Source organism: Bos mutus, chromosome 16 (genome assembly GCF_027580195.1).
Source record: "Bos mutus isolate GX-2022 chromosome 16, NWIPB_WYAK_1.1, whole genome shotgun sequence".
NCBI classification, from domain to species: domain Eukaryota; kingdom Metazoa; phylum Chordata; class Mammalia; order Artiodactyla; family Bovidae; genus Bos; species Bos mutus.
Genome location: NC_091632.1, coordinates 57,738,326 through 57,755,456, shown reverse-complemented (window position 1 = coordinate 57,755,456; position 17,131 = coordinate 57,738,326). Strand labels below are relative to the sequence as shown.

General features: G+C 35.7%; 1 protein-coding gene across 1 annotated transcript in view; it reads left to right on the top strand.

Moving 5' to 3' along the window:
* DNAH14 (dynein axonemal heavy chain 14) overlaps positions 1–17,131 on the top strand; it is a 354,570-nt gene that overhangs the window by 275,631 nt on the left and 61,808 nt on the right. The window contains exons 65-70 of the mRNA XM_070384410.1: positions 2,663–2,878; positions 6,294–6,524; positions 6,766–6,887; positions 9,739–9,983; positions 12,746–13,167; positions 13,247–13,445. Of these exons, the coding sequence (XP_070240511.1) occupies positions 2,663–2,878; positions 6,294–6,524; positions 6,766–6,887; positions 9,739–9,983; positions 12,746–13,167; positions 13,247–13,445 (1,435 nt within the window). The remainder of the gene's footprint in view (positions 1–2,662; positions 2,879–6,293; positions 6,525–6,765; positions 6,888–9,738; positions 9,984–12,745; positions 13,168–13,246; positions 13,446–17,131) is intronic.

The following is a 17,131-nucleotide window of genomic DNA, read 5'->3' as shown; positions in this document are numbered from 1 at the left end:
TTGTAGAAGGAGGGTATGTAGCCAAAGAATATGGATTCAGATCCTAGCTGCATTCTTCAGAAGCTTTGTGAACTTGCTTAACTTTTCTAAGCTTTAATGTCTTGATCTTAAAATAAAGTCAATGGGCTTTTACTTAACAGAATATTGAAAGCCTCTCATGAGATTTTTTTTTTAAATGTCAGTCAGATAAGTAAATATTCAAAAGTGCTGGTCATTATTACCATCATTGAACACCATTAATAATACATTGTCAGTTCAGTTAAGTCACTCAGTCATATCCAACTCTTTGTGAGCCCATGAACCACAGCACACCAAGCCTCCCTGTCCATCACCAACTCCCAGAGTTTACCCAAACTCATGTCCATTGAGTCGGTGATGCCATCCAACCTTCTCATCCCCTGTCGTCCCCTTCTCCTCCTGCCCTCAATCTTTCCCAGCATCAGGGTCTTTTCAAGAGAGTTAGCTCTTCTCATCAGGTGGCCAAAGTATTGGAGTTTCAGCTTCATCATGAGTCCTTCCAATGAATATTCAGGACTGATTTCCTTTATGATGGATTGGTTGGATCTCCTTGCAGTCCAGGGGACTCTCAAGAGTCTTCTCCAACACCACAGTTCAAAAACATCAATTCTTTGGCAGTCAGCTTTCTTTATAGTCCAACCCTCACATCCATACATGACTACTGGAAAAACCATAGCCTTGACTAGATGGACATTTGTTGGCAAAGTAACATCTCTGCTTTTTAATATGTTGTCTAGGTTGGTCATAACTTTTCTCCCAAGAAGTAAGTGTCTTTTAATTTCATGGCTGCAGCCACCATCTGCAGTGATTTTGGAGCCCAAAAAAGTAGTCAGCCACTGTTTGCACTGTTTCTCCATCTATTTGCCATGAAGTGATGGGACCAGATGCCATGATCTTTGTTTTCTGAATGTTGAACTCTAAGCCAACTTTTTCACTCTCCACTTTCACTTTCATCAAGAGGCTCTTTAGTTCTTCACTTTCTGCCAAAAGGGTGGTGTCATCTGCATATCTGAAGTTATTGATATTTTTCCCAGCATTGTTGATTCCAGCTTGTGCTTCATTCAGCCCAGCATTTCTCATGATGTACTCTGCATATAAGTTAAATAAGCAGGGTGACAATATACAGCCTTGATGTACTCCTTTTCCTATTTGGAACCAGTCTGTTGTTCCATGTCCAGTTCTAACTGTTGCTTCCTAATCTGCATACAGATTTCTTAAGAGGCAGGTCAGGTGGTCTGGTATTCCCATCTCTTGAAGAATTTTCCACAGTTTATTGCAATCCACACAGTCAAAGGCTTTGGTGTAGTCAATAAAGCAGAATTACATGTTTTCCTGAACTCCCTTGCTTTTTCGGTGATCCAGCAGATGTTGGCAATTTAATTTCTGGTTCCTCTGCCTTTTCTAAAACCAGCTTGAACATCTGGAATTTCACGGTTCACATATTGTTGAAGCCTGGCTTGGAGAATTTTGAGTATTACTTTACTGGTGTATGAGATGAGTGCAATTGTGCGGTAGTCTGAGCATTCTTTGGCATTGCCTCTCTTTGGGATTGGAATGAAAACTGACCTTTTCCAGTCCTGTGGCCACTGCTGAGTTTTCCAAATTTGCTGGCATATTGAATGCAGCACTTGCACAGCATCATCTTTTAGGATTTGAAATAGCTCAACTGGAATTCCATCACCTCCACTAGCTTTGTTTGTAGTGATGCTTCTTAAGACCCGCTTGATTCACATTTCAGGATTTCTGACTCTAGGTGAGTGATCACACCATCATGATTATCTGGGTCGTAAACATCTTTTTTGTACACTCCTTCTGTGTATTCTTGCCATCTCTTCCTCTTCTTAATATCTTCTGTTTCTGTTAGGTCCATACCATTTCTGTCCTTTATTGTGCCCATCTTTGTATGAAATGTTCCCTTGGTATCTCTAATTTTCTTGATGAGATCTCTAGTCTTTCCCATTCTATTGTTTTCCTCTATTTCTTTGCACTGAAAAGTGCAAAGGCTTTATACAAAGGCTTTCTTATCTGTCCTCGCTATTCTTTGGAACTCTGCATTCAAATTGGTATATCTTTCCTTGTCTCCTTTGTTTTTTGCTTCTCTTCTTTTCACAGCTATTTGTAAGGCGTCCTCAGACAGCCATTTTGCTTTTTTGCATTTCTTTTTTTGGGAGATGGTCTTGCTCCCTGTCTCCTGTACAATGTTATAAATAATATAATGAATCATTATTTTAAAAATTATCCTACTTTATCACACAAAGTATTTGAAATGGCTATCAGTCTTAGCAAATATGAGAGTACAAATCCAAGAATAGGACTCATGTTCTCCTCAAAAAGCAGTTTGTTTTTTCATATGATCCATTGTTAATTTTTGGAGAAGAAAATGGTAATCCATTCCAGTATACTTGACTGGAAAATCCAGTGTACAGAGGAGCCTGGCGGGATATAGTCCATGGGGTCTCAAAGAGTCAGATACAGTTTAGTTGGCTGGACAACAACAACAAACTATTAATTTTAATGCAACTATGGCATAAGAATAGATAGTAACAGCAATAATAGATCCACCCTGGAGACTATTACTATCTAAAATGTCTTACAATAGAATATTTTATATTAAATATCAATAACTTTTTACTTGAACGTTTAGACTCGATGGCAAGAAACAATTGATCAAATAGACAACAAGTTGGAAGGAATTTGGGGTGACATACTTATTTCAGCAGCATGCATTGTCTACAGTGGAGTGTTAACAGCAGAATTTCGCCAATTGATTGTGGAAAAGTGGCAGAATCTTTGTACTGAAAACAACATTTCTTTGTCTTCTAACTTTTCTTTAATTGAAGTCATGGCACAAAAACATGAGGTAGTAACATATTTCTGTTATCCAGTTAAGTGATTGTTGTTGGTTTGGATTGCATGTGTGTGTGTGTGTGTGTGTGTGTGTGCACATGTTCACACATACCTTGGGGCTTGAATCCATTCCTGAGATTATTTTATAAGTAAAAATAAAGAAGTCTGCTTTGTATTTTTTTAATTATACTTCATATACCTCAGTTAAGTCGCCTTAAGTTTCTTATCTTCTGGGAAACAGTCAAAAATATCCCTTTTCCATTGTAATTGTACTATCTTATAAATATAGCCATTTCCTCTCCCAGAAACCCATCTAATTAATAAAATTCTTGTTCTTGTCAAACCATAGTTAGTAGTCTCAGAAATATCCAAAATTATAGACCTTACATTTATCAATTTATCAATAAGTATTTATTGTGTTATCTATGTAAGTTCTGTGCTAATGTTGCAATGGCAAAAAAGAAAACACCTGTTTTTTCATTCATAGAGAATAATTTTGGATTGGTTCTCCCACTAATAACTTAAACTGACCATCAAAAATACAACCCTCAGAAGCGAATACTGGCTTTTAATTTTCACAATGCTAATAATGAATTCAAACCAAAATATATCTGTAATTGGGATTTCCCATGTGGCGCTAGTGGTAAAGAATCCACGTGACAATACAGGAGACACAAGAGATGTGGGTTCGATCCCTGGGTTGGGAAGATCTCCTGGAGTAGAAAGTGGCAACCCACTCCAGTATTCTTGCCTAGAAAATTCCATGGACAGAAAAGCCTCGTGGGCTACAGTCCATGGGGTCACAAAAGCTGAACACAACCGAGCAACTGAACATACATATCAAGTATCAGTAATTACAGTATACGTAAATGGACTAAATGGTACAGTTAAAAGTCTAAGATTGTAAAACTACATAAAAGTATAAACCAAAGCACAAAACAGAAGCTACGTGTTTTTTAGAAAAGACACAGTTAAAACATAAAGAAGATTGGCAATAAAAATGTAGGAAGAAATTTGCCATTTATTACCAAAAATAAAAGACAATAGACTTTAAGGCAAAAAAATGATTGCTAGAATTAAATAAGCTTATGTTAAAATTAGAATTGGTTTAATTCTTCTTCAAGATTATGTTAACAATTCTAAATGTTTGTATCAAATAGCATGACCTCAAAAAGTATAAAGCAAGCATTAAAAGAACTATAGATAAAAATGGACAAATCTACAATCATAGTGAAAATTTAACACATTTCTCTCTATAACTCACAGAAAAAGAACACACAAACCAGTAAGAATAGAAAAGATTTGAACAATGTAATCCACAAATAGACTTATTAATAGGTTAATAAGACACTGCAGCCTACACTTAGAGCGTTCACATTCAATGCCCATATAAAACATTCACATTCAATGTTCAATATAGAACATTACCAAAATTGACCATGTAATGGACTATAAACAAACTTGCAACAAATATCAAAGGAATTGAATCATATAGACTATACTATCTGACAAAAAAGCAGTTGAGCTAGAAGTATATAAAAGCTTCTCTTAAAATCCTCATATTTCGAGAAGTTAGGAAATGTATTCCCAAACTAACCACAGATCAAAGAAGAAATCAGAATTGAATAAATGAATCATTGGCAAAAGATTTTCTTTTGAGATTGGGAACATAACAAAGGTATATCTACTATTTCTGCTTGTATTTACTACTGTAGTGGAGATTCTAAACAGTACAGTAAGGCAAGAAAAAAATAAAAAAAAATTAGAATGGGGAAAGAAGAGAGACAAAAAATATATAATGTTGCAGATTATATGTATCTCAAAATCCAAGAGAATATGTAGATATATCATGAGCATTGATAAACATTTAGCAAATTTTCTGGAATTAAAGTCAGTATACAAAAAAGCCAATTGCATTTCTATATACCAGCAACAAACAGGGTACATGATGTTTTTAGATACAATTTATCACAGCATCATACTGAATCTATCAAAAAGTTGTGTTAAATTATAGAAATAAAACTATAAAATATTATTGACATAAATTTTAGGCAACCTATGTAAATTAAGAGTTATACCATGTTCATGAATTGGAAGACTCAATATTTTGAGGTTGCCAGTTCTTTCCAAACTGATCTAAAGATACAGTGTAATCCCAGTCAACTTTCCAACAGGAAGGGATGTGTGTTTGTGTGTGTGTGTGTGTCAGATGACAAGCTGATTTTAAAAGTTATAAGAAAAGGCAAAGAGCCAAAATGTCCAACACAATGTTGATAAAGAACTAGGTGGGAGAATTTGCAACATCAAGATTTACTTTAAAGCTACAGTAATTAAACAGTGGTATTATTTATCCTCGTGTGTAACAATGTAAGGATAAATAGCTGTACCAATGAAGTAGAACTGAGAGCTCAGAAACAGATCCCTAAATAGGTAGAACTTTGATTTATTTCAAAGGTGACACTGTAGTGCAATGAGGAATGGGTAGGCTTTTCAGTAAACAGTGGTGGATAACTGAATATTCATTTTAAAAATTGACATTATTTTATACTACACACAAAAATTTCATTGAAGTTAAATTATAGACCTAAATGTGAAAGGCAAATTAGTAAGGTGTAATTTAGGAGAATGTATTCATGACCCTAGGTAAAGAAAAGATATCCTAAGCAGAACTAAACACAGAAGAAAAAGTTGACCAATTACATTAAAATACAGACCTTCTGCTCATCAAAAGACACAACTGAGAACATAAAGAGGAAAGTCAAAGTACAGAAAAGGATATCTGTAATACATATGTTCAACAAAGAGCCCTATTCAGAGTAGAAAAGAGAGCCACTATAAAGCACTAAGCAAAAGATACGCAGCCCAGTAAATAAATAGGCAGGAGTCTTGAATAGGCAGCTCACAAACCAGACTATCCAAATAGCCATAAACATAGGAAAGGTTCTTAACCTCATTATTAATTAGGGACTGAAAAGTAAATCTAAAATGAGACGTCTATTGTGACGAACATTCATCCCTACTGATAAACAAAGGAATGTAATGTCCTGAATAATTAGTCATCTTACCAAAAATTTCATATCCCAGTTGTTTAAATTGTTCATTTCTTTAGTCCGTTTAAGGGCTTCCCTCATGGCTCAGCTGGTGAAGAATCTGCCCACAATTCAGGAAACCTGGGTTCAATCCCTGGGTTGTGAAGATCCCCTGGAGAAGGGAAAAGCTACCCATTCCAGTATTCTGGCCTGGAGAATTCCATGGACTGTATAGCCCATGGGGTTGCAAAGAGTTGGGCATGACTGAAAGACTTTTAAAGATTATTTGCCCTTTTAAAGATTATTTGATAATCTGTAGGATTCTTTAGTATCCTGTACGATATTAAAAGATGTGAAGAAGTTTATGAAACAACCAAAATTCTAATGATTTCTTTCCAGATCCGCCAATGGCATCAACAGGGACTTCCTCTTGGTCAGTATTCAACAGAGAATGCCATCTTGATCAAGAATGGCCTGCAGTGGCCGCTGCTGATTGACCCACATAAGCAAGCACACAACTGGATCCATCAGATGGAAGGACCTCGGCTGCAGGAGCTCTCCACTGAGGATAGCAATTACATCCAAACAATTGAGAATGCCATGAAAACAGGAGGGAGTGTCCTCTTGCAGGTATTTAGACAAAATGACCTAATTCCAGATAGCTAACACACAGATTGTAAATGATAGGTAACTTTGTCAAGGGAAAAAATGATAAATAAATAAGTGCATAAATAAATGCAATATATTTCAGTTCTCTCACGTCTTTCACTGGTATCTAGACATTAAAGATTTACATGTTTTAAATGCTGTGCCATTTCAGCTGATTTATTTGTTGTAAAATGAATTTTTTCTTTATTTTATTTATTTTCAGAATCTTCCTGAAAGATTACCTCCAAGTTTAAAGGAAATTTTGAAGAAGGATATCTACCAGAGAAGAGGACAATACTTCATAAAGATTAATGATTCTGAGATTGAATACAATTCTAAATTTAGGTAATGTCTTTCATAGCTGAATTGACTCAAATATTTATACTTTTAAAGATAGATAATACTGTAGGTCCCATATTTCAGCCCTGATAAGGTTCTCCTGGTGAAAAAAGTCAGATGGCATTTTGAACATTCTTTTTGTTTTCGTGTTGCCAGTAGCACATAATAGTAAACACAATGAAGAACAGATTTTTATGTATAAAGTCATTCCAAACCAATATTTTCAAACTGTGCCTGATAGAAGCTATGGGTTCTATGAGGAGTCTTCAGAAGCAGTGCAAGAAGGGCAGCAATCAGGACGCCCAGCCCCACTTGAACCCATGGACCTCAATTTGATCTGTTTGCACAATATTTTATTTGGGCAGGAAAAGCTTCTGCTTCTTTAAAAAACAAAATCCACTTCTGCTACCTAGAGCAAAAAGATATTTTGCCTAGATAGATAGAAACATTGTGTCCATGTTCCAGGCAGTTATGGACCTCCAGGAAACCAATTCATCAACATATTTCACAAAGCACTATTATACAGCCAGATTTAATTACAACAAAAATACAATTCCCAAGGGAATAAGACTTTGTGTTATCAGGTATGTGCATTCTCTCCTTCAGTTCATAATCAAAAGATTATAGTAAGCAAGTAATCAGTAATGAGAATTAGAAGGTGATTTTAATGGTCCCTAGCCTGGTGCATTTAACTTCTTTACAGGGACTCTGACAGACTGACTCCTTACCAAGTTGTCCTGACTCTTAAACTTGGTCAGTGAATCCTCTAACTTGGGCAGAGCTACCAAATTCTCACTCCTCAACTAATTCTTACTCCTTAGAATTTTCCCTTTTTAGCCTCCTTCCTTCTGTTAGTAACACATTTTCCAAAGTATGTTTCTCAAAGCATCATTTCCAGGGATTTAGTTGGGGTGGGAGTGGGGGGTCACTCGAAAAAGGAACTCTGCATTTTTTTCAAAGACCTGGATGGTATGGGGAGGAAGGAGGAGGAGGGTTCAGGATGGGGAGCACATGTATACCTGTGATGGATTCATTTTGATATTTGGCAAAACTAATACAATTATGTAAAGTTTAAAAATAAAATAAAAAAAATTTTATAAAAAAAATAAAGACCTGGGTTAAACAAAGTTAAACAAGATTCTTTCCTACAAGGGCTTAAAATCTCTTTATTTGTTGAACAAATCCTCTTCAGAAAATAGTGTTCTACAGAATACACTTTGGAAAGCACTGTGTTAACACCTTCCTTCTCACTGAACACAGCCTGATTGATTAAACAACAGCTTACAAATACTACTGAAGTAACATCAACCTGAACTGATAGCCTTGTCCCCATGTTTGAATTGCATGTTTGAAGAGGTGGTGGAGGGACTATTTTAGAGGGCAGATGATGACAGATTCCTTCTCTCTCACTTGTTAGCCATGTGATATTGGCAACTTATTTAACCTCTGTAAGATAGCATATTCAAAAGCAGAGACATTACTTTGCCAACAAAGGTTCGTCTAGTCAAGGCTATGGTTTTTCCTTTGGTCATGTATGGATGTGACAGTTGGACTGTGAAGAAGTCTGAGCACCAAAGAATTGATGCTTTTGAACTGTGGTGTTGGAGAAGACTCTTGAGAGTCCCTTGGACTGCAAGGAGATCCAACCAGTCCATTCTGAAGGAGATCAGCCCTGGGATTTCTTTGGAAGGAATGATGCTAAAGCTGAAACTCCAGTACTTTGGCCACCTCATGCGAAGAGTTGACTCATTGGAAAAGACTCTGATGCTGGGAGGGATTGGGGGCAGGAGGAGAAGGGGATGACAGAGGATGAGATGGCTGGATGGCATCACCGACTCAATGGACGTGAGTTTGAGTGAACTCTGGGAGTTGGTGATGGACAGGGAGGCCTGGCATGCTGCAATTCATGGGGTTGCAAAGAGTCGGACATGACTGAGCGACTGAACTGAACTAGCTTCCTTCTTGTCCCCTGTCTTCCCTCTGCACAGGCTACTCTCAAGACAGCAACTAGAGTGGTCCTCTTATAAAACATCATGTCTCTCCTCTTCTCAAATTCCTCCATTGGCTTCTTGCTCACTCAGGGTGAAAACCATAGTCTTTACAGTGATCTAGTAGCAAATCAAAACTCCCATTATGTAGCATTTTTTCCTCTTCCTTATGCTTAGACCAAATATGTATATAATTTATGGTTGTATTTTTATTTATTTTTTTCCTAAAAATTAGTTTTATTGAGATGCAATTTATATACAATAAAGTTCACTCATTTAAAATGCAGATTTGATAGGTTTTGACGAACATAGACAGTCCTATAATCATGACTCCAAAGAAGATGTAAAACATTCCATCACCCACAAAAGTGACTCAGGCCCATTTGTAGTCTTTCCCCTACCCCAACCTCCAGGCCCAGGTGACCACTGATTTTCTGTCACAGTGATTTTAGAAATAGAAATTCTTCTTTCACTCAGCATGATGCATATGAGATTTATCACTGCATTGGTATGTGTCAGCAGTCTGTTTCATCTTATTGATGAGTAACATTTCATTGTAGGGAAAGGAATTGGTGTTTGTGATTTTTTTTTTTAATTTTTGTTTCCAGATAGTTTTATTAAAATTTTACATAATATATTTATGTAAGCTGTTATTTTCTTTTTTTTTTTTTTTTTTTTACTATTTTTTAAAGCTCTAGATAGTACTTAGTATAAACTGAGAGCCTACTTTGTGCACAAGGCTGAATAAAACTAAAAATTAATCTTGTTTAATTCTGGAAGAAATATTTTTTTGTTATTAAATAAATTTGTTTCATTTTTTTCTCCTGCATATCCTTTGAATAATAACTGGTGCCTTTCTCACATTTTAGGTTATATGTATCTACAGAAATAGACAACCCCTATTTTCCTCCATTCGTTTATAGCTTTGTTACTATGATAAACTTCACAGTAACATTCCAAGGTTTTCAAGATCAACTCTTATCTATTGTATTAAGTCATGAAGTTCCCCATTTAGAAAATCAACGTTTCCAGCTCTTAGAGAGTATTTCCCTTGATGCTAAGACTCTTGAAGAACTGGAGCAAAAAACATTAAATTTACTAGAGAATGCACAAGGTAAGTTAAGACCTTAGTGATATTAGTAGATCCTTGCATACCTTTGTAAAGGACAGAATAAAAGCTGAAAGGACTATTCTGAATTGTTACCAAATATGTGTGTGCTAAGTTGCTTCAATCCTGTCTGACTCTTTGTGACCCTATGGGACCATAGCCTGCCAGGCTCCTCTGTCCGTGGGATTCTCCAGGCAAGAATACTGGAGTGGGTTACCATGCTCACCTCCAGGGGATCTTCCTGACCCAGGGATCGAACTCATGTCTCTTACATCTCCTGCATTAATTAGCAGACGGGTTCTTTACCACTAGCACCACCTCGGAGGTTCCATAGGAAATTCCAAAGATTTTAGAAGCTCTGTGCCAAAAATGAGAATGAAGACCAAAGATATATTTCATATTATAAATCACTAAATAAAGTATATGAAACTATGAAACTTACTATGAAACTTTAAATGCACATATATGCCTGGAAAGATCTGACTTTGTTCCTTTTCTATTTTAATTACACCTAAAAGCTGTTTCTTAGTAACCCATGACTAAGCTGTTATATTAATCACAAGACTAGTTACATAGACAAGGTTTCTATATCTGTTTCTCATGCAAGATTGGAATCATAGTTGTTAACTTCTTGGGGAGCAAAACCAAAACATCTAGGTATTATGTAAAATACATAGAGAGCGACACAATTGATCTAATGAGATTCAGGAACACAGCCTCTCCTATTTTCTGACAAATGTCATATTTTGCTATAATCTTTTCCTAAATTGGACAAACAATAGTTATAACAAGACAAAGGAAAACTTCTTTATGATAACACACATTAGTGCACTATATTCTGTTATTATGCCTTTAGCATTTATTCCCTATCAATTGTTTCTCTATTTAGAGTCTGAGATATTTTTAAAAGGCTACAACTTTTTACAGATAGTACACTTAATAAAAATTGTTCTTGGAAAAAGCTCAATAAAAGACCCCTTGATTTTAAACATATTTTTTTCCTCCTTTCCAAGTTTTAGTAAAAATAGATTATCCTTACCATCCTTTTGTAAATATTTTATATTTGGTGTGACTCCTCACCCACTGTGGGGAAAGGTGAGTCAAGGGTAGTGACTATAAGAAGCAGCCCATAGTTTAGATCCAGATGTAACTTAGACTGCTTCACCTGCATCAATAAGAATATGGTTTCCAGATCTTCAAATGTAATAATCCCATGATTCCTTTCAACGGCCATGTCAAGCTGTGTTCAGTTCTGGATGCCATGTTTCAAGAGGGCTTTTCTCAAATTGTGTCCAGAGGTGAGCATCAAGGGGTCTAGAAATTGTATCACTGAAAATATTTCTAATTTGGACACTAATTTCTCATTTAAATGCTTTCTTTACTGCAATCACCCTCTGTGTTTTTTTCAATCTGATTTTATTGAGGCCTTCAATGGCTAAGTCAAAGATCTCTCTTGGAAAATGTCACATTGCACTCGAAAATATGGGGGTTATTTTCAAATATCTTTTGATATTGATTTCTAACATAATTCCACAGTGATAAAAGATCAGACTGTATGATTTCAGTACCTTTGGACCATGAATTTTTTGCACCTTGTTTTATGTTCCTAGTTTTTATGGCTCCTAGTTTACAGTCTATGGGAACTTGAATAGAATTTGTATCCTACTATTGTGTAAAAATCATATAAATCTTAACTATGTTGAATTGATTCACAGTGCTTTTCAGGTCTACTATATTCTTCTACTTCTTTGTATAGTCATTCTATTAATTTTTGAGAGTTTGATATTGAAACTCCAACTAAAAATCTTATCTACTTAAAAAAAATTGTAAGATAACCAACAAAGACCTACTGCATAGCCCAGAGAACTCTGCTAAATATTCTTTAATAACCTAAATGGGAAAAGAATTTGAAAAAGAATAGGTACCTGTATATATACACCTTTCTTAGTTGTACACCTGAAACTAACATTGTTAATCAACTATATTCCAATATAAAGTAAAAAAAATTTTTTTAATTAAAAAAAACACTTGAGGGAATTCCCTGGTGGTCCAGTGGTTAGGACTTCATTCTTTCACTGCCTAGGGCATGGGTTCAGCCTCTGGTTGGGGAAATAAATTCTTGCGAGTCATGTGTCTTGGCCAAGAAAAAAAAAAAAAAGAGCACTTGAAAAATGGGAATAGCTCTACTATAAAACAGTAGGGTTTAAAATGGGAATGTGAAAGTTGTCTTACACATTTGAAAGGGATAGAACTATTATGTGTGTTTCTAAAGCAGTGTTTTTTTAAAGGTGAGCAGCAACCCATTAGTGGAATGAAAAATCACTTTTATTGATCATTATCAACCTTATTTAGTAAAACAGAACACAATGGAAAATACCAGAGTACATCATGTAAAATAATGGTGCTGTTGTTATTTTCTGAAAATTTCATTTTCATTTTCTGTGTGTATAGAAGATCAAGTGGAAATGCGTTCCTTATGATGAAATGGCTATTTATTATGTGCCTATAATAAAAATAAAATCCTCACACATTAAAGTAGTATAAAGAAGAGACTAGAGGATGGGAAGGGGGAGGCATATGTACTGTTAATCAAATTTTTTAGAAACATGGCCTATCTTCATTTAAGACAGGTCTATGTCCAAAATAAAACCTACAAAAGGCCAATAGTAAAACTCTTAGATAAAGAGCAGAGAATGAGGAAATTGCCATGAGGAAATAATTATTTAATATTCCAATGGTTTTTATTTAAACTCATTTTTTGTCTTTAGGATTTGTATTAGATGATGAGGAAATTGTAGACATCTTAAGAAAATCCAAGATGACTTCAAATGAAATTTCAAAGCGAATCAAAGCAACAAGAAAAGCAGAAAGTGAAATTGAAGAAACACGCAAACTGTATCTCCCCATTGCTACACGGGGTGCCCTGCTGTACTTTCTAGTGTCTAACCTTGCACAGATTGATTACATGTACCAGTTCTCCCTAGACTGGTTTCGTCAAATTTTTGTTTCATCAGTAGTTTCCAAAAGCAAAGAACAGGAAGAACACAGTCTGAAAAGGGAGAGAATGTTTCTGAAAAAAGGTCATGAAATCACAAATCTCTCAAAAGAGCCTAAACTGGAAAGTGAAAAAAGAACCTTAGATAGACATCTTAAAAATTCAATAGATACATTGACAAGAATCATTTTTAAGGTGAGACATTCTCAAAGGTGAACTTTGCACATTTATTTGACCCAGCTAGGTTAGCCTAACAGTTATGCTTTCTTTATAGGTGGTCTCTTCAGCTCTGTTTAATCGACATAAACTTTGCTTCTCCTTTGGGCTTTGCACTACAATCATGCAAAATAATGCTAATGGAAATTTAATGCAGAATGACATTGGATCCCTACCAGAGGAAGAATGGAACATCTTCTTAAATTCTAGCATGCTAGTAAATATTAAAGGTGTAATGCCCCAGCCTAAACTCAACAGTAAGTAAAAATAATTGCTCTAGATGTACTAAAAACCCATTAAACACATTTCCTGAAAAGTACTAAAAGATCTCTAAGGTGCTCCAAGTTAGTGCTTCTACACTGATTAAACTAAAAGCAATTTGAAGTCAAGTACAATATCTAATTCGTCACTGTATCCTCTACACTGTTGAGCATATTAGGTGAAAGTGAAAGTGTTAGTCACTTAGTCATGTCCAACTCTGTGACATGTGGACTGTAGCCCGCTAGGCTCCTCTGTCCCTGGGGTTTCCCAGACAAGAATAGTGGAGTGGGTAGGCATTCCCTTCTCCAGGATATCTTCTTGACCCAGGGATCAAACTTGGGTCTCCTGCATTAAAGGCTATTCTTTACCATCTGAGTCACCAGGGAAGCCTATAACTGATACTCAATAATTTTTGAATGAATAAATAAGTGACAATTGCTAGGTTATTATAATTCTAATCTATAAATCAGAATACCTAATGCTTGTCAATAGGGACACACACACACACACACACACACACATCCTTTGATTAAATACCATCAGAAGGTGAATTTTACCCTCCTAACTATAGTTGCCCTCAGTTTCTTAAGAAAATTCCCTGAAAATTTGAACCACAAAAATCATGCTTATCCAAAAGATTAGGCAAAATACTTAAGTATTGGATCTTTGCAGATGCTCCAGTGTTGTATATTTTTAATATGTTTATTTTTAAATTATGGTAAAAATATACATAACATAGAATTTGCCATCTTAGCCATTTTTCAAGTGTACGGTTCAGTAGCATCAATACATCCATATTATTGTGCTGTGTTGTAATTTTAAGTTGTTGCTTAGTTGCTAGTTGTGTCTGACTCTTCGTGACCTCATGACTGCAGCATGCCAGACCTCTACAGATTTAATAAAATCTCTATCAAAATCTCAATGCCATTTTTTAAGGAAACAGAAAATTTCTTCCTAAATTTCATATGAAATTTCAAGTGATTCCGTATAGCCAAAACAATTTTGAAAAAGAAGAAAGTCGGAGGCATCACATTTCCTAATTTCAAACTATATTATAAAGCTACAGTAATCAAAACAGTCTATTACTGGTATAAAGATAGACAAACAGACCAAAAGAAAAAAATAGAGAGCATAGAAATTAACCCTTGTGCATAGGATCAAATGATCTTCAACAAAGTTATGAAGACCACTCAGTAGAAAAAGAGCAGTCTTTTCAACAAATGGTATTGGACTATTAATCAGCTATATCCTAATACAAAATAAAAAGTTTAAAATTTGTAAGAAAAAAAATAGAGGAAAATAATAGAATTGGAAAGACTAGACCTCTTCAAGAAAATTAGAGATACCAAGGGGAATATTTCATGCAAAGATAAGTTCAATAAAGGACAGAAATGGTATGGACCTAACAGAAGCAGAAGATATTAAGAAGAGGTGGCAAAAATACACAGAAGAACTATACGAAAAAGATCTTTATGACCCAGATAATCACGATGGTGTGATCACTCACCTAGAGCCAGACATCCTGGAATGTGAAGTTAAGTGGGCCTTAGGAAGCATCCCTATGAACAAAGTTAGTAGAGGTGATGGAATTCCAGTTGAGCTATTTCAAATCCTAAAAGATGATGCTGTGAAAGTGCTGCACTCAATATGCCAGCAAATTTGGAAAACTCAGCAGTGGCCACAGGACTGGAAAAGGTCAGTTTTCATTCCAATCCCAAAGAAAGGCAATGCCAAAAAATGCTCAAACTACTGCACAATCACACTCATCTCACACGCCAGTAATGTTCAAAATTCTCCAAGCCAGGCTTCAGCAATATGTGAACCATGAACTTCCTGATGTTCAAGCTGGTTTTAGAAAAGGCAGAGGAACCAGAGATCAAATTGCCAACATCTGCTGGATCATCGAAAAAGCAAGAGAGTTCCAGAAAAACACCTATTTCTGCTTTGTTGACTATGCCAAAGCCTTTGACTATGTGGATCACAATAAACTGTGGAAAATTCTTCAAGAGATGGGAATACCAGAGCACCCGACCTGCCCCTTGAGAAATCTGTTTGCAGGTTAGGAAGCAACAGTTAGAACTGGACATGGAACAACAGACTGGTTCCAAATAGGGAAAGGAGTACATTAAGGCTGTATATTGTCACCCTGCTTATTTAACTTCTATGCAGAATACATCATGAGAAACTGGGCTGGAAGAAGCACAAGCTGGAATCAAGATTGCCAGGAGAAATATCAATAACTTCAGATATGCAGATGACACCACCCTTATGGCAGAAAGTAAAGAAGAACTAAAGAGCCTCTTGATCAAAGTGAAAGAGGAGAGTGAAAAAGTTGGCTTAAAGCTCAACATTCAGAAAACTAAGATCATGGCATCTGGTCCCATCACTTCATGGCAAATAGATTTGGAAACAGTGTCAGACTTTATTTTTGGGGGCTCCAAAATCTCTGCAGATGGTGACTGCAGCCTTGAAATTAAAAGACACTTACTTCTTGGGAGAAAAGTTATGACCAATCTAGACAGCATATTAAAAAGCAGAGACATTACTTTGCCAACAAATGTCCATCTAGTCAAGGCTATGGTTTTTCCAATAGTCATGTATGGATGTGAGAGTTGGACTATAAAGAAAGCTGAGTGCCAAAGAATTGATGCTTTTGAACTGTGGTGTTAGAGAAGACTCTTGAGAGTCATTTGGATTGCAAGGAGAGCCAACCAGTCCATTCTAAAGGAGATCAGTCCTGGGTGTTCATTGGAAGGACTGATGATGAAGCTGAAACTCCAGTACTTTGGCCACCTGATGCAAAGAGCTAACTCATTTGAAAAGACCCTGATGCTGGGAAAGATTGAGGGCAGGAGAAGGGGACAACAGAGGATGAGATGGTTGGATGGCATCACTGACTCAATGAACATGAGTTTGGGTAAACTCCGGGAGTTGGTGATGGACAGGGAAGCCTGGCGTGCTGCAGTCCATGGGGTTGCAAAGAGTAGGACAGGACTGAGTGAGTGAACTGAACTGAAGGAAAAAAATTGGTGTTGGCAACACTGAGCATTCATATGCAAAGGAATGAAATTGAACTCATATCAAGTATAAAAATCAACTCAAAATGGATTTAGGACCTAAACATAAAAACTAAAACTATAAAATTCCTAGAAAGCTTAGGGGAAAAATCTTTCTAACATTGGACTTGGCAATGATTTTTTAGATTTAACACTGAAACACAGGCAACAAAAACAAAAATAGACCAATCAAAATTATATCAAATTAATGTATATCAAAATTATTACATATCAAATTTATATCAAATTTTAAAACTTTTGTTCATCAAAGGACACAGTCAACAGAGTGAAAAGGCAATCTAAGAAATAGAAGAAAATATTTCAAACCCTATGTCTGATAAAGAGTTTATATTTACATGGAATATATAAAGAACTCCTACAGCTCAACAACAAAAAAATCAAATAACCCAATTTTTAAATACTTGAATAAACATTTGTCCAAAGATTAAATACAAATGGACAACAAACATATGAAAAGATGCTCAACAACACTAATCATAGGAAAATGCAAAGCAAATCTACAAAAAGATATCATCTCACATCCATTTCTTTTTAAAAAGAGAAAATAAGTTCTGGCAAGAATGTAGGGAAAATGGAAACCTGTTGGTGGGATTGTAAAATGGTGC